Here is an 18833-nt window from a genome sequence, read left to right on the forward strand (position 1 = left end):
ATTTAATGCATGAAAAATGTGTGCATGCTTATGTACAACGTGTGTGTAAGCTGCATAATTAAATGTGAGCACAGAAAGCAGCCATATTGTATATATAGAAAACCTCCTGAAATGGTCTACATTGTAATGAGATAAGGTAGCAAGAAATAAATGTCAATTTCTCACTGTAATACTGGCATTATTAACCACCACCCCCCGCCCAAACAACACAACAGCTATGCTATGGAGAAAAGGTACCTATAACAAGACAGCAGTGATTGGTTGTAGCCCAGAGTGCCACCAGTAGCTTAGCTCACACTGATATCTTATTGGCTGAGCCAAGTATGTACTCAGAAAACATCTGTGAAGGAAGTCGGTTAGGGAAAAGAGGGAGTATGACTAAAGGTACAGCGTTATGCTGCAGATAGCTGCAAAACTTTATTTAAGAAAACTAATAAGCAGTTGAATGTGAACAAAAACACAGCATGGATAGGAGGCCAGAACATATCAAATGCACTTACCTTATGTTAATGCCAGAGATGGAATGCCCTATAAATTATATAAAATAAATTCAGTCCACACACTCAGGATTGCTGCAGGAAGGCAGGTTTATTGTAATAAAAACTACCATGTTTCAGCCTACACAGAGGCCTTTATCAACTGTTGCAATTTTGCACCCAAAATGTAAAGGTTTTTCCTGCTATATGGGGGGACGGGGAGGGGACGGATAAGTGTCAAATTTGGGGGTAGATTTAGGGTTGGAGTCATGGCAGAAGGGGCCCCATAACTTTTACATTTTTTTAATCATAATCTCTTTCAGAAACATTTGCTATTGTACGGGTTACCATTAATGCCACATTTGGAAAAAATGTCATCTTCTAAAACACGTGGAATAAAAAAAAAAAAAAATCATAACCGCAACCAATCAATAACACCATTAAGCATGTGATGAAACATTCTGTGTTCTTGGTGGGACAAAACACGCAGCTGGGCTTGGTTTCTGCTCTGTCTGCCAAGTTTTGGTGCCACCCACTCTAACTTAGCCTTAGATATTCATCACTTTGCAGCTGGCGATAACAAGTGAGAACCTGCTATAGCAATTCCATGTAACTCCAGTGTGAATAGTGGAAATACAATGTAGACAGACAGTTTGTAGTAATTTAGCACGTGGCCAGATTCTAGAACAAAAGCAATTTAAGAGATGCCTGTGATTTCCCAATTCAATTCCAGGATGAAGTGGGAGTTTATAAGAAGAGCAACTATGGTGCAAAGTTTTAAAAGTGAGGTGATAAGCTGAATCTTTTTTGTTTGTAAGATGATTTTTCAAAAATGTTTAATGCTGAACCAGAACTGGTTTTATACATCATATCAAATAGGTGGAAATTAGAACACATTTTATTGTAAATTATTGTAATTACAAATTATTGTAATTTGGAAAAAATGGAGAATAATGGATTACTGCTTTATATATTCTAGTAGTTTGTATAATATTCAATCAGTGATTAGGCTCCAATTCCATCATTTGTTACACTGATTTGGTAAATATGGAGCAATCACTGCTCTACAACTGGAGCACATTTGTACATCCCTAAATACACATTTACACAGCAGCATTGAGCATTGATGCAGCTTGACGTCTGTCCATAGTAGGACTGTCAGTGAGTGTCTTTTGTAACATGACACTTTGCTCAACATAGAAGTGTAGTGAACCAAAAACTGAATTTAAAAATGTTGTGTTAGAGACACTCCACTGTCCAAATACAAATGGCATTTTAAAAAAAATATCACTGTTTAGTAGATATGCCCACAATAAACCCATTCATGCTTCTTTTTATTATGCCTTTTTATCACTGGGGTTATATCTAAAAACCTCTTGCAAAACCAGCTTTTCTCTTGTCTGCAGCCTTTGCAAGCCCTCCCCTTTTAACTCCGCCCAGACTTTCTGTGGCCTTCCATTCACAGACTTCCCTATACAGCTCAATGGTCTTTGCAAGGCAGGTAATCTGAGCAATTGCTGCCTCTCGAGTTTAGCTCCAGTGAGCTAAACAAACCAGGAAGCAACAGGACCTGTTGTCTGCTTGAAAGCCAAGGGGGTGTAACCAGGTTCATTTATAAAAGTGTCAACTTCTATTGAAATCTGTACTTTTTGCAAAATGAAAAATATATTTTTTTAAAGACACAAAGCTTTGCAGTAAGCTAAAGTGCTTTAGAGGTCTGGAGTGTCCCTTTAAAAAGCTGATTTGGAACACACCTGCAGTTGCAACTTGGCTATTTTAACATAAATTGTGCAAATCAGTGCTTAAATTTGCCACAATTTGGCATTTAATGAATAATCCCCATGGTTTTTAATGTTTGCAGACTTTATGTGTAAGGTTGAGATTAACATTTATAACAACATAATTATAGAGCTAATAGGTGAGGCTTTTGAACATTATAAATAGTCCAGTTATCATATATTTGAACAGGGTTTGCAGACACATGGCTAGGAGGGGGCATAGAAAAGAGCCATCTGTGGGCAAGACTGTCCTGTACACATATCCCCTAAGACTCATCTGAGCAAGTGATATCTTTAAGTAGTGCTTATAAGTGTGTCTCAATTGAAGACATCTATATTTCTTGACAAAAAAATAAAATTAAAATGAAAGGACACTCATTGTTAAATTACAAATAAAAACCCAATTTATTTGTGATTCATATCAAATAATTGGTTCACATTTCACAGCCTAAGAAGATTAAAACGAAATGGAAAATTCACACAGGACACTGCTTCTGCAGAGTTGGTCCCTAGAATAATTCTGGTACTTAAACTCTGAAATTTAAGCATACAGAAGGTTTTGTATATAAAGCAATTCTGGGGCAAAGTTTTCAAAGTGTAGCAGTCACCATGGAAACCAATGGAACATTCCCACTGATTGTTTCCGTTTTAGACATTTGCCTCTTTGAACATAGCCGCAGTGGGTGACTGTGTTAGGCTTGTTAACTTCAAATACAGTAAAAGAACTAAACTTCAATTCAGCAGTGGGTAGGCGTTTCAAATGCAGAAACCCAGAACTGCTCTGTGTGACAACGCTTTTAGATAAAAGTAGTCCTAGAACGGTGATGGCTAACCTTGACACCATAAATTGTTTTTGGACGACAATTCCCATGATGCTCAGCTAGCTTTTAGACTCTAAAAGCTAGCTGAGCATAATGGGAAATGTAGTCCAGAAACAATTTATGGTGTTATGGTTCGCCATCACTGGCCTAGAATGTGCTTGGAAAAGTAGGCCTGGAATAAGATTCTATCTTTAAAATCTGGCAAGGCTGATTAGCCCTCAGTCACTTTAACGTCAAAATGTGAATTATCTAGTGTCTGTCTCGCTACTGGATAATTTGTCTATGCCCACCATAATTCCAAGACTGAAGATGAGAGAGGTATTTTGACTTTTATATATAATTATACAAAAAAACATTTTCTCCATCTTTTTCCAAAATAAAGTTCGGTAACATTACTTCTGTCGCCATTATTTTGTGCAGCCTTTGTTGAAGATATAATAAATACTGTAAGCACTAGATGAGCCAGTTTAGTCACATATATATATATATATATGGGTATAACCCAGTAACCCCTGAGATTAAATGTGGAATAGAACAGGATTATTCAGATACAAGAAGGTCTCAGAGATACAATGAAAAGCAATAGGTTGACCGGGATAGAATGAGCTTGCACAATCTGTTACTAATCCAAAATAGAAAAGACAATTAACCTGGGATACATTGCACAATAGTTTATTTTTTTATGCCTACTTTTCTACCCATTATGTAGAAGTTGGAAGAGTGACTTATCAAAAAGCTCCTATATCAATAGGTTTGTCTGCGGATCACTAACAATTTTGGTGCAAACTTACAAAAGATATAGTGGTGCAAAAAAGTGCTGGGAAAAAAATAAACCACTGGACTGAAAGAAAACTCTCATGAAAAACATATTCCTTCCTTACAATGGTTGGCGCAGTGAAATTTTAAAATGGGCCGCTTTTTAATCTGCATACTTATGTGACACCAAACGGCATTTCCATCTTTACATTGGGATGTTAGTTGTACAAGTTTTTATCACAATATATTTGGTCGAATGTACAATTGTAAGGAACACATTGCTTATAATGAGATGGAGAAAACTCATCTAGATTTTACAGTAAAAAAAAAAAAAAATGGCTTTCTTGCTATATCAAGTCTATTCTTCATTACAATAGGAGTTAAAAAAACAGTTATTTCTACGTGACCTCGGTGATCACATGTTTATGTTGATGTATGTTGCCTGCCCTGCATCACAGAGATCTTGTCATTGGAACCTAGTGGTTTTCTTTGTGAGATGATCAGACAGTTAAGACTATCCCCATGGGGCTCTTACGTCGCAAACCCAAGTCCAGTGCCCAAATGGCAATATTTGCTCAGTTTTAAAAGCAGCTTGTGTAAAATGCCTTCGACTTCAAGTCGTCTCAAAAGATTCAATAGCATCCATCCAGATTGAAGGTGTGCTCTGTGACTGTTCTAGAATTGGCTTCATCTCTTGAACCTGCTTCTCAAGGGCCTGATTGCGACGATACATTTCAAGGTAACTAGCCTGTATCTCCTTTTGGTACCTCAGTACTTTGTCCTTTTCCGCCTTCCAAACTTTTTTCTCAGTCTCAAAGTTCAGGATTTGTGATTCATTCTGACGCCTCTCCAACATCAATTCCGCCTTCAGCCTTTCTACATCCTCAGTGTTGTCTTTCGAGTTTAAGGGCCTTGCATCGCCCGATTCAGAGCACAGATTGGTACCTTGCGTCTCTAAAGCACGGACTCTAGCGGTGAGCTCCGCAGTCTCCCTCTCTTTCTCTTTCGCAAAGTCCTTTGCATCTCTAAGCTGATTTTTCAAGGAGAAAACTTCCCCTAGCTTTTGGCTAATTTCTGCTTGAGAATCTCGGAGTTGTTGCTTGAGGAGAGAAATCTCACCAGCTTTCTGAGAGATCTGCAGAAGAAAAAAACAGGGCTTAGCAACAGGTATATACAACACATGGATTTTAGGAGTTTACACAATCCATTATTAAAAACATTGTGAAATTTTATTTTCAGGGGGCATTTGCTATCCATGTCAGAAATGCAGATTTGGGCAATTTCTGCTTTTCCCCATAACTTCAGATAAGAAAGTACAGGACTAAATCCAGATGCTACCATCTTACAGTGCAGGAACATATGCGAGGATTTGTACAGCATGGGCCAGCCATAGACACACTTGGACTGGCAGAGAGGAAGCATTGACTTCATCCTAGGATTTCTCTCAGTGAGTGGGTGGGCTGACACTAATAATATTTTGCAAATCAACACTGTTATAAGCAAGTAGGTCCAAGGTGACCGGAATAGAGGACCTCCTTGTACCATAACATACGCAGAGAGCATTTTGGCATATTACTCTAAACTGTACAATCCTAAACTCACACATTTTTCCTTTATCACATCCATTCTGGGACACAATTTGATAGAATACACTTTAAAATAGATGGGGTTTTTTTTACACCTAAATATAGATTTACATTGCTCACTCCAAGATCAATTTACTACACACAAAAGAAAAAAAAAAAAAAAGATTAAATTAAAGATTAATCTAAGAAAAAACAACAACGTATAAAACAACCCCTGCACACAAACCCTAAATGTAATGCAAAATATATGAATAAAAAATATGCAAAAGTCATCACAATGGTAAATAAGCTTTCTGACCTCTGCAATAATAATTTTATTCCCTTGTTCTTTTCTGTACCCCCACCCCAATGACACTGAAAATGTTATAAAATATGACAAAAAATAAAGAATTTAAAAAAAAAAAAATATGCAAAAGTGTACCTTTAAAAGTGATCTTTTTTTTTTTTTTTTTTTTTTAACAATTTCATAGATATATTTCCAAAGATAAGATGCATGTATTTTGTTCCTACATGTTTTTTTTTTTTTTTTTTGGTGCGGTTATATGGAAAAAACAAACAAACAAAAAAACAGCTTGCAAAAGCTGCACACCTGCTGTCTGTAGCCTTTGCCAGCCCTCCCATTTTTCTCCAGACACAATTTCAGTTTGGGCTGGGGAAAACACCAAACAGAAACTTCTCATTGAGAAGCCTCTGTGCTGGATCTGCAAGCAAATATTAATACAGTCAGCGGTATAACCTCCTCCTCTGACGTGTGGGAGAATAGAGACACAGTCTTACTGCTGCAGTGATTCTCGCAAATTGTTGCAGGTCTTAGCAACTTTGTTCAAGAAGATGGGAGCAGTGTACCATTTGACATACATTTTTGCAATGGTGCTTGGAAGCAGGGATAGATCAACCAATCCCATTCCTCAGTGGTAGAATTTTCGAATGTATTGTATCAATGAATACTTTGTAACTCCCCTTCATACAAATAAATCCAGGCAACATACTCCTGTACCTTATAGCAGTTTGCTTACTCAGATGCCTGAAGTGCCCCTTTAATAATGTATTTAAAAACAAAAACCTCCATGCGATTCTCTAAATGAAGAGACATTTAAAATGCGAGATCCTTCCTGCCTATATTAGATTAGCTATGCATGTACACACTTCTAACTCGATCCCTTGTATTTTAATATGTCCTAGAGATGCATACCTCCCACTTGGATTCCTCCAGCTTAGGGCTGAGATTTTCTGGTTGCGACTGTTTTTGTCGCAGGTCCTCGCACTCCCCTCTCAGTGAATTCAGCTCCTCTTGAAGACGTTTCTTCTCCTGTTGGACTTTGTACAGCTGCAACTGTAGTGCTCGCTGGCTGCGCAGGGCCTGCTGGGAGATCTGATGCAACTTAGACATGTACATCTGCTTCAATTCATCCAGCTCCTCCATCCAAAGCCGTCGCTTGTCCTCAAACACCTGTTGGGAGTGAAGAAGGTGAGCCAGGAGAAACACAATGCCTGTCCGAACGGCGTGTACACATTCAGCAGAAAGATGGCAAGATATTTTCAGTCAATGGTCTGTGTCAATAATAGCTAAATGGGTATTGATCACTGCAAGAGGGAAAAATAAAATGGCATACACCCACAAGATGACTATGAACTATGCTGAAACAGAAAAATGATATGAAACAAGAAACCTATAATGTGCTAGGGCAATAAGGAGATACATACAAACTGAAGCTGGGTGTCAAGCAGAATCACAGGTCTAATTTGAGAATGTGGGTCAAACATTTTAGAAGTAGATTATATATTTTAATCAGTTTAGCCCATCTTATAGAAAAAAAACATTTAACCTGCGGCCCCCCAGATGTTGCTGAACTACAACTCCCATTATTCTGATGCCGCAGGTTGGACAAGCCTGCTACAGAGAAACAATGGGGGGAGAACAAACACACACACACACACAAAAAAAACCTTCTGCCTTATCCATTTACACAACACACCAGGTCCTACCGGCTCCAGGTCATCGTAAATCAAAGACTGAGCAAGTATAATAATGCATGCAAGCAAAAAGTAGCAGTATATGAACAGGCAGAACATCTATATAAATACTTTGTCTGAAGCCAGGTAAAACAAAAACAAACCTGTAGGCATAGCTACCGTATGGATAAATTACTAAATTTACAGTTACTCTATCACTCTGCTCCATAACCTATCCAGACAGCTCATGGAATTTGAGTACCTTTGGCCGTAGGATGCAATGCCTGCTAAGTGTTGTCACAATTTGCTCCCAGCATTTATCCAATCTTTGCAATCCCAGATGTTTATTACTTTAGAAGAAAAATAATGAACTAAGCCATTAGAAGTCACCCATAAATCTTTTATAGCCCCTAAGACCAGAGATACCTTATATTAGATTCTAAAGAGTCTGTTATAAGCTCCAGCAGGTCCTGGGGCCTAGACGCCAGAAATGTCTCAATACATCTATCGTTCCCAAATATGCAGGCAGGATTCTCCCCTCCCTCTTACACTAAAGCACAGCTCCTCAACCATATCATAAAAGCCTTGAAGGTCTTAAAAAAAATATTAGCCCCCCCTCCAATGTTATGGATTTTATGCAAATCTGGTGATGCTGAATTAGGTAAGCGCAATATGGTACAGACGGCGTTGGTACATCAGTTTTATTTTTGTTAAACCACTAAAAGTTATTTGACAAAAATTGGACGAACCACAGCCATAGTAGCTTCCTTACACCATAACCATTACAGTAAGCTTTAATTGTCATGGTGCTTTGAATATTACTTTAATGATATAACAATACTTATTTGCGGTAGTATAGTAGAACATTTTTATAAATTTGTATAAACGTAAAACATTTTCATTTGAAGTTGTCACTAGTGATGTCCCGAACAGTTCGCCAGGAACCGTTCGCCGGCGAACATATCGTGTTCGCGGTCGCGAACACGCGCGATGTTCGGTCAGCCCCCTTTTCGTCATGGAGGTGGGAAGGTCTGGGAGGGAGGGTCTGCTGCTGATTGGCTGGAATGTGTCTGCTGACTGTGAGGTACAGGGTCAAAGTTTACTCAATGATGACGAATAGGGGGCGGACCGAACATCGCGCGTGTTCGCTATGTTCGCCGGCGAACGGTTCCTGGTGAACTGTTCGGGACATCACTAGTTGTCACTATAACAGCTTCTAGGAGATCTGAAGTACAAAGGTTCCACAGTCACTGGTGAGTACTGCGTCTACCTCGTTTGATGGATTGTCTTTTTTGTGACTACAGCTTAATTTAACTGTAGAACTAGTTATGGCTGGAATCTGTTGAGGGGGTCATAACAGAGTCTAGAAGTAGCACTACGTGAGGTAGGTGTTCTGGCATAGTTTTAATGTGAAATACTGCACAGACATCAAGATTACCTCAGTAGTGATGCAAATTGTAATTTACCTTTAGACTCCTTTAAATAAACAAACAAACCCCAAAACAGGTTATCTTCTCCATCATGTTTTCAAACTGTGAAATAAACCCTAACACACTGTTATATATTGCTTTGTGTGGAAGAGATCAAAGTAAGTCAAATGGCATGTTTATTAATCCCAAACACAGAAAAAGATCAAATAAATGTTTTTTTTCCAGTTTGCACATAGGGGCAGAGAGTGTATGCTTACAAATATACTAAAATACTGTAGTGTATCCATATTGGTTATTTTAATGGATCACTACATGCCTAAGGACCACTTAATCTCTATGTAGTGGTCCTGTCATTTTAATCCTGCAATGTAAAATATGGTAGGTTTGTAGAAATTACAATTTTTAAAACAAACCTCTAGAAGTGCTTTTGCTACACTGACCAAGTAAAATTCAGTCAAATGATGCAGCAGCTCATAGGAAAGCACTGAATTCCTATGAGAAGCATTAGATGCATGAGGCGTTCATCACACATGCGCATTAGGTCCCCATTGCGGTCTATGAGCAACATTGGACCACAGATGGAGGAAGAGACGCCTCCTCAATGACATCTCAGGAGGCAGAGAGGTGAGTCTTGCAGCTGGAAAAAGTAAGTAAAAACACTAGCTATTTCTAAGACAAATGGGGAAGAGGGAAAGGGGGGGATGGGATCATAGATCTACGTGTGCACTCACCTGGGCAAAGGGGTCATCATTGTCACTTGGGTTTCTCCTCAGTTGCCTCAATTCTACTCCTTTCTCATGTAGTTTCTCCTCCAGTTGCCGAGTTACATCCTCAACAGACAGAGAATACTCGTAGGGTGGTGGGGGCTCTCCTGAACACTGTAGTCTGCTTAGAGTGGCCATGCTCTTGCATGACAGCGTGGTCTTCTCACCAGATGTCATATCTCTAGCCACTCGCGAAGCTCTGTCCAAGGATCCTCCTATGTGGTTGATGTGCCCCATTGAAGCACTTATCTGGCCTCTAGCTACGGTGAATGCAGGGCTGTATGTGTTAAAGCTGTTAATGGAGTTTTGTCTTGAGTCAGACAGGGTATCATGCTCCTCTTCCTCGTGTTCTTTTTCATGGTAATTTATATAGTGGTTGTTTGTCTTTAAAGGCCCATGGCGAGGTGGGGTGCTCACACTACCAAGAGTGTTCAGACTGCCATTGCTTTTGGATAATTTGTGGCCACCAGATGAACACAAGCTTTGCATAGATGTGAAGTTCTTCCCGTTTGATGGTTTTAAAGCAGAAGGTCCAAAGCGAGACTGCAAAGAAAAGACTTAAAGGTCAACTTTTTATTTTAATTTTCAATGATGCAGGAGGTTTACATCCAGCACTAAATAATGATTTTGTTTGTCAGAAAACACTGATTCAGACATTTTCTGTACCACGTTTTTCTGCCACATAATATCCCTATCTTAATTTGAGCTATTTACCATCCTCAAACATCTACAGAACAATAGCAGTGTAATAACATCCCGAGAGATAGTTTGTAGCAGTTTCCAACTGCTTCAATAAACTTCAATACAGTAAGGTTTTAGAAAGAAAGAAAAATAAAATATATGGATAGACAACAAATACCTCTGAAATCAATTTTCTAAAACAAATTCTGTAAAGCAACAGCCAAAAAAATAAATAAAGGAAAAATTATGTTCAATATTACTGTGAAATGTAAGATGCTGCACTAATTCAAGTGGCTCTGTGTCACCTTCTGGATTCTTTGCATATTTTGCAAAGAACCCTCCCTTATAATCACCCCTTGTGCGGTGGCCTGGGATTGCAGCAGAAGAGGATTATACTTACCCAAAACTGTCTCCCACCACCATCTTCCATTTTCAGTTCCAGGTGGTTCATCCGCCAGGAGTCCATGACAATTCTGTTCTCTCACCCATGCATGGGAGTACAACCCTGATGTATATGGAGGATCCTGCAATAGCCTCCACACATCTCTCAAAAATAAAATAAAGCCTTACTCCCAGAGCCGTAAAACAAAACCTGAAAGTGGTAGCTCCACCTTTTGTCAAGTTTTGGCTCCTTGAGAATGTAATCCTTGTGCATGTATGGGAAGATCTGCAGAGGATTTTAAAAGATCCTCCATTGACCTCTATTTCGTACTCTTTCCTCTTCCCTGCAGAAAGGAGATGGGAGGAATTTAAGAAGAATGACGGTGACACCAAGAACTTGTGGTCACATCCTTTCTTTCTCTAGGTTCCACCATTAGAGTATTCATTTTTTTGTAAAAGTTAGGTATTATGTGAATTAGTTATCATTAAAGTCTAATCTGGATAGGATGTGATCATTTAATGTGTGTGTGCATGCGCACGTTTGTGTGTGTTGAAGAACACACTGCCATCAATAATATGATAAGAGTAGGCTGATGGAAATTTCACTTGTGCAATGGGTTAGAGTATGTTGGTGCTATAGTATTGTAAACTATTGTAAACTATAATGCAAAAACCAGAGCACCTGGTTTACCATTGTGGTTTTAAAACAAAGGTACTGACCTTTTCAAAGTGTCCTCTTTCGGGGAGTGAGGTCTTACTAAAATCTGTTCCTCTGCGATCTTTATGGTACAAGACTGGGAATTCATTCTCCCCACCCTCCACACTATGCTCCCTTCTGAACCCCAGCCCTGTGGGGAACTTCTTTGAGCTTTTACCATCCTTCTTAGTAATATGCAGGTAGCTCAGAAACTCTCGCTGCTGCAGCCCTTTTTTCAGGAAGTTTCCTGGGCCGTGGGAATTTGGAATCGGTCGAAAATCTAACTTAAAATCATCAGGCGACAAGTCGTGCTTCTCAATAAGGCTGCTCACGCTGCCCATGTCACATTTATAAGAGACCGAGTCAGGGGTGAAAGATTGGAATCCGGGGTGGCTCCCAGTGTTAGAAGATAGACTGTATGTCTGTGCAGCTGCCATGAAGAATTAACGGGCGTCTTGGAAACTCTGCAAAACAAAACAAAACAAAAACATGATTAATATATAGACAGACCACCTGTCCTGTAATAACTGTATAAAACCAAGCAGTCACATACAAGAGTCATTTGACATTTCAACAATATAGAACCAAGTTTAATCTATATTAAATCTACTCCCAAAATACAAAATGGGTTTTTCCTCTTCCCATAATCTTATCACGCTTACTAAATTAAGAGATAATGGGTAAAAGAGTGTGGGCAAGAGTGAAAACCTCAAAAATAAAGCCACGTTACAGAGCAGAAAAAAAAAACCACATGAAGCAAATTCGACAAAAATTGAGGAAAGTTTTTAAGCAAAATTACTTATTTATCCATCTATGGAAGACATAGCAATGTTTCGACCTAGTGAGTCTCTGTCAAGCTAGATAGAATTTACAGAGACCTTGGAAAGACCACTGAATGCATCCAGACAATGGTGTGCTATCAGTGCAATGGCCCTATAGTTTTAACCCTGTAATGTCAAACATTAATGTTTTGTAGAAACCGCAATGTTTAGATTACAGGGTTCAAACACCTCTAGTAGCAGTCTTGTAGACAGCCACTAGAGGCGCTTCCTCTGGAACAACAGAGTAAAAACGCCATCATGAATTTAATGCTTTCCTAAGGGAATGATTTGATTGTGCACATGCTTAAAAAACTTTTTTTTATGTATTTATTTATTTTTACAGGTGAAAAGGGGGAAAGGGTCTCCGAATATAAAGATGCACTAGAACATAACGTTAGGAATACAGATTGGTGTTCCTAATGCTATTGTGTCCTAGCGCTTCTTTAGATGGAACGCACGTTTGTATTCCTAGTGTTCCTTTAAACAGGCTCAAACATTTGCAGAGTCCCTCAGCTCTGCATTCGAAAATCTAGTTCCCAAAACAATATGCAATTTCACATTAAATTGTGTGAATGTAAGAATTCAACAAATAATAGTTACCAACAATTGTTTCTGCTCCTAATGTGCTGTGCTTTTAATTTAATTTATTGTAGAGTGTGCCTATAGGAATTAGGCCAACACCAATGTTCTAACTGGTACCCTTTAATATCACTCTCTACGTTCTCATCGCATTTCTTGTCTGTAAAACACACTGCCAAATTTAATCAGCGCACATCTAACATCTGCTCAGGCTTTATTTTAATCTGATTGAATAACTAGTTTTGTCAAGTTGTGACGCACAAGCATTCCTGACCATTTTCAAAATATCGCTGCACAGTCCCGCCAATCTGCTGAGCCAGCGTACATACACTGTCATACTCTCTGTTTAGTCATAGTATTGTCCTCGTTATAAATTTGTCTTTCACATCTGATATAAGCATAGGTTTTGGCATTCTTTAACAACTGTTTCAGTAATTTGCCCTAAGAGGAAGAAATGTGAACGTAACCGGAGTTACGTTGCCGGAAACAGATGTTTTTATTCCAGTATCAGACAGCACCCTGCAGGCCCGCAGGCAGGGGTGGAAGGAGAGGCAGCGTGTGGGACCATACACACTTTATTTATACTCTGTTCCTGGTTATACGAATATCCATCTTTACTTCATTAGTATACCTCCTAATGTAGTGATGGTTCTTCTAGAATTTTGTGAACTGTATTTTCAGGGTTGATTAGCCTGCACTAGGCTGACTGAAAATCATACGTAATGTATTTCACAAATTTAAATATCTTTTTTTCTTCAATCGACTTTCATAGTTAATAAGTAATTATTAACAGGTCATGATATCACCTAAAATATTTGGCCACGTCCCATCACACTCCTAATGAACGTGTGCCCCATATTAAGGAAACAGATTGGTTAAAAAAAAAAAGTTCAAATAACAGTAGATGAAACAGGTACTGTGTTTATGTGCAACACCAGTCCACTGGAAAACATCTATTGTGCGTTGCTTATTAAACACCCATTCACTCATACATTTAATTTCCTTTATGCTGCAGATTTGATCTTTTGCGAAATATAGAGCTGTATGTATTTTATTTATTTATTTTTTTTAGAAAAAGAGAGGGAACGATTCGGTTGTGACTTATTATGACATTGTGACATTATTGTCTTATTTGTTATCTAAAAACAAAGTTTGCTGTGTGAATAAAAAAAGAAAATGATAATACTAGTAATAGCATATCCCCAGTGAAAGGTTAGAATTCTTCAATACTGTAATAAGATTAAATCGCAAAGTCTTCTGTTAGTCTTTAATGAAGGCTAAATTAGCACTTCTATTGATCTTTATGTCAGCATCTTTACAATCTGTCTGGCTCATAGGGTGTTAAAGGGACACTCCAGGCACCCAGACCACTTCTGCCCATTGGAGTGGTCTGGGTGCCAACACCCACTACCCTTAACCCTGCAAGTGTAATTATTGCAGTTTTCTATAAACTGCAATAATTACCTTGCAGGGTTAACTCCACCTCTAGTGGCTGTCTACTAGACAGCCACTAGAGGGAACTTCCTGGATTATAGCACAGATTATCTGTGCTAGAGCTTCGCTTGACGTCCTCATGCTGTGTGAGGACCTCCAGCGTCGCTCATTTCCCCATAGGAAAGCATTGAAAATCTTTTTCAATGTTTTCCTATGGGGAGCAGCTAATGCGCATGCACGGCATTGCCACGCATGCGCATTAGGTCTCCCCGGCCGGTGGGCGGGATCAGTCTCGCCCACCGGCCGACGGAGTCAGTAGGAGGAGCGGCGCGGAGGAGGAGGCAGCGACGAGGGACATTGTCGCTGCCTCAGGTAAGTGACTGAAGGGGTTTTCACCCCTTTAGTAACCGGGGATTGGGGGGTGGGAGGGAGAGGCAACCTGCAGTGCCAGGAAAACGGATTGTTTTCCTGGCACTGGAGATTCCCTTTAATATCAGAGAGCTGATGTGATTTAGTCAGACTTGTACACAGCAGACAGGAAAGATCTTGCAGATACAAGGCTTATACAGTCTGCCAAGCCTCTGGTCACAATGACTGGTGCAGTCTGGACAGATCAAATTATGACACTTTTGTCACTACGGTTACAGTTTTTTTCTTTAAATTGAAAAGCTTAGTAGAGCCACTGAAAAAAACACATTTTTCTAAATTACTTCAATCGCTCCATTACAGCAAATTGAAATGAGCACCATAACCACTACAGGTTGCTGTGGTTATAAAGCCAGGAGTGCTAGTAAGATCAAACATTCTCTGTATTAAGTTAGTCTGGTGGTGCAGCCCCTGCATAGCAGAGTTTAGTTCCAAAGAGCTTTCTTGCTCCCAGTGGAGGAAGTAAGCAGCGACTCGTGGACCTCAGGTAAGTTGTCAAACCATTTACAAACAGTTTGACTACTTGCATAAGTGGGGGCACAACCGCTACCATAACCACTACAGTATGCTGTAGCACATAAAGTAAACAAAATATTTTCATGGTAAAACCAACATGGGGCCTCTGATCTGAGTGCGGAGCAAGGTGTTTGGAATTGCTACTTTAGGTATTCCTAGGAAATATCAGTACTTAAAGGTAAAAAGATGAAAGAATTGCACTGTGGACAGTCTGATAGTTAGACTGTCCAGCGAGTGCCCTGTCAATCATTAAACAGAGAGGTAATAAGTACACTTCATTGAAAATTCCAGGAAATGAAGTCATCAAGTTAATGTTGGTCTGCTTCTTTCGGATGCTTTCAGTTTTAATCACAGATGTACGCCAGTTTATCAATTACGGTAAACTTCCTTTTAATGCAGAGGAGGCTTGACTGTGGAAACACAGAAAAATGCAATATGATGTCTGTATTCGCTTCATCTCGGTGATCCTGACAAGATCGTGAAGCTGCTAAATTTATATTTGGTTTATGTGCAACATTAAACCCCATAGCTATGTATTATATTCTGTCGGTTTGGAAGAATCTTCCTCTGTTGCCATTTACATAATATACGCAGCATATAAGCATTCACGCACACACACACGCCAGTGCTCAGAATTTCCACTAGCTCACTAGCCATTGGTGAGTGGAAATTTTAACTCATGTACTACGCTAATACAATTTTATCAAAACACTGTATGAGCGAAAATCATTGCAAATATGAAGCTAAAATACATTACATTCACAGGCATTTCACAGTTATACGATCTTCAAGTTCACACTGAGACTAATAGCATACCACCCGAATGTCCCTATTTTAGAGGGGCAGTCCCTATTTTCAGCCCAGATCCATCAGTCTTTCTTTTCTATCCTCCATATTGTTGGTGTCTCAGAGTTCCACACTAGGATATTCACACTAATGTGTCTTTAAACTACAATGTATAGAAATTAGTCTGTGTAAATACGATTTTGTTTTCTTGTTCTATATTACATTTTAGTTGCATAAATAGTTATTAGTAAACCACTTTAAATGACTCAAAACTGCTTCTGTTCCTGGTCACACACCCTGCTCACACACCTAACAGTGTCCATATTTGTCCTTATGGACAAGTCTGGTTACAATTACATGTCTGTTAGTCCACCCATTGTACAGCGCTACGGAATCTTATGGCGCTGTATATAAATAATAAAATAATAATTGGGAGGTATGACATGCTGTAAATTTAGCAATCTTTAGTATTGTAAAGGGAAGACTGATGGAAGCAACTCCATTGTCTCGTACATTAACCTATTCAGTATACCAGTTGAAAACCAATAAATGATTTCTGGGAAATATTGTGGGAAAACCACAGAACCAGCAGCAACAAGAAAGAGATACACAACAAAAACAAGACAAAAAACAAACAAACATCCAACTATTTCTTATAGATATCACAAAAAACCCAAACACAAGCACAAACTGAAAGCCTTAACTAGGGACTGTCCCTAAAGATCCATCAGAGTTGGCAGGTATGCCAGGGAGCCTGCACACTAAATTAAAATGAACTGAAGCAGAACGTATTGCTTATGTAAAGCTTGAAGATATGTACCTGTTTTATGAGGTCAGGAGGGGGTGGTAGGGTGATGTGATGGAAAGTCACATACTACCACGAACTAGGAAGCTTTAATAAAACGCAAGCCCATCCCTCTACACCCACTGAGTGCCAGGAAGGTTGGCACTTTTTTTGGCAGTTATTCATGTTGCTGATCAAATATTAAGTGGCTGGTATTTCTAGTTTGTCTCTGTCTGTCCAGATACTCAAAATTCATAGTGAGATAACATGTAGATCAATTTCTCTCCAGTCTTGGCAACAGAGATAAATAGGTGGGAGTTTGCCAAATAGTTGTTCTTATAAGAGCTATTATCAGCCATCAGTCTGGCCTGATGAATTGCACTGGACATATTGCATTCATCACATATTCAGAGTTACAAGCAAGCACAGCACATCTCTCAAAGTACATTAAAATCACTCCTGCTTATTAGAACATTCTGAGGGTTTAGTTGCATCCTGAAATGAAAAATTAAAAAAAAGTTAAAGTACAGAAAGAAGCATCAGAGGCAGATGAATTCCACCCACATGATTTAATACAGGAAAGTGAGCACATGTTCTTGAACAGACACCATGTTCACATCATTTTCATGGAATTTAAAACTACAGAACTGAAATTTATTAATAAGAAAGAAAGGGGGGGAGGGGAGAGGGGGGGGGGGGGGGGAGGGAACAAGCAACTTCAGAAGAAATAACCACAACATCTGATTAGGTCTGATTGGGAATACAGAGAGTTACAATAATCCGCATAGGATTACAGAAGGCATCAGGAGGATATAAATCCCCATTTAATTTCCAGAGCTAAAGTGAAACAAAACAGTCGAGATCAACAGACCTGGAAATAGTAGGTTATCAGAATAAATGTGAAGATTCTCCACCATGTATTACAAAATTCTAACCTGTGTGCCGCTAAAAAGAGCAGTGGGGAGCTGCATCAAAGTGAAACGGGTACTATTCTTAGGGCAGAGTGATAAAACTTCAGAGGCATTCTATTGATTTGCTCCAGTGCAGCAGTTGTTAAAAAATTTCTACCAGTCTGTCTACCCGAAGACAGTCATATAGACAACAGCATCACGCCCAGTCCTTGACTGCACATCCGACCTTATAGAGGTTATAAATATGGAGCAATCTGTGTAAACCTATTGGTCTCCATGGTGACTGTTCCACTTTTAGAACTGTACCTTAAATTGCCCTTTATTAATAGCCCCGTGTGATCCCTCTTAATTCCTTAAAATAAGAAAGGTTGCTAGTTTCTTTCTTTGAGAAACAAAATGACTTGATCGCAGGTTGATAGTGGAATAGTAACATTATAGCTTACATTTTGCATGGTTTAAGTGATACATTTGTCAATTACTCTTCCACTTCATTAAGCAAATATGATAATCCTGAATCCAGAGTTTCTTTCTCTAGGTCTGATATTTTAATGTAATTTTCTAAATCAATTATCACGCAGCACAACTACCTGTTCAGTGAATAAACCTCCTATAGACTGTAAGGTCGTTTGAGCAGGGTCCTCTTCAACCTATCCCTGCACGTTTTCTTGTAATAGTCCTATTTATAGTTAAATCCCCCCTCTCATAATATTGTAAAGCACTATGGAATCTGTTGGCGCTATATAAATGGCAATAATAATAATAATGACATGAGCCCTGATTGATGTCACTCTGTTTACACAGGATAATGACTATGCAGGTCACACGTTTGTGAACACAGAGTTCCTCAAGTCATTCTCTAAGATTATTGGCAAAGCAGGTTAAACATTCACAAATATCGGCATTTATCTGCTTACGGCTGGGAAATGTATAATGAATCAATCACTACTGGTAATTCCCAACATAAAAGGCAAGGTGATAAGCTACAGAGTAAACAAAAAAGGAAGGAATAATGACTTCATGTACTACATCTCAAAGTGCACAAACATCCCCTAAATCAGTCAATCATAACTGTGTAGCACTTGAGAATTGCATAGCTGTACTTGGCATTATTGGTCTTGTGTTTAGAACCTTGTGTTTCTATACATTTTTGAGTTCAGAGAGCACAACAGCATGGGTGACTAAAGCAGCATGTAATTTGAAATTCTACTGTGGTTAAGGCCAACCTTTTGTCCACCCTTGACCTACAGAAAAAG

At 39.0% G+C, this 18833-nt stretch overlaps 1 protein-coding gene across 2 annotated transcripts in view; it reads right to left on the bottom strand.

The window, feature by feature from the left end:
• Window positions 1–4122: 4122 nt before the first annotated feature.
• Window positions 4123–18833, bottom strand: part of N4BP3 (NEDD4 binding protein 3) — a 44680-nt gene continuing 29969 nt past the window's right edge. For both annotated transcript variants that reach the window (XM_063447261.1, XM_063447262.1), the window contains exons 2-5: window positions 11347–11787; window positions 9532–10107; window positions 6610–6867; window positions 4123–4966 (exon numbers count right to left, since the gene is read on the bottom strand). In XM_063447261.1, coding sequence (XP_063303331.1) covers window positions 4445–4966; window positions 6610–6867; window positions 9532–10107; window positions 11347–11760 — 1770 coding nt within the window. In that variant the 5' untranslated portion in view covers window positions 11761–11787 and the 3' untranslated portion in view covers window positions 4123–4444. The remainder of the gene's footprint in view (window positions 4967–6609; window positions 6868–9531; window positions 10108–11346; window positions 11788–18833) is intronic.

This window comes from Pelobates fuscus, chromosome 3 (genome assembly GCF_036172605.1).
Source record: "Pelobates fuscus isolate aPelFus1 chromosome 3, aPelFus1.pri, whole genome shotgun sequence".
In the NCBI taxonomy this organism is placed as follows: domain Eukaryota; kingdom Metazoa; phylum Chordata; class Amphibia; order Anura; family Pelobatidae; genus Pelobates; species Pelobates fuscus.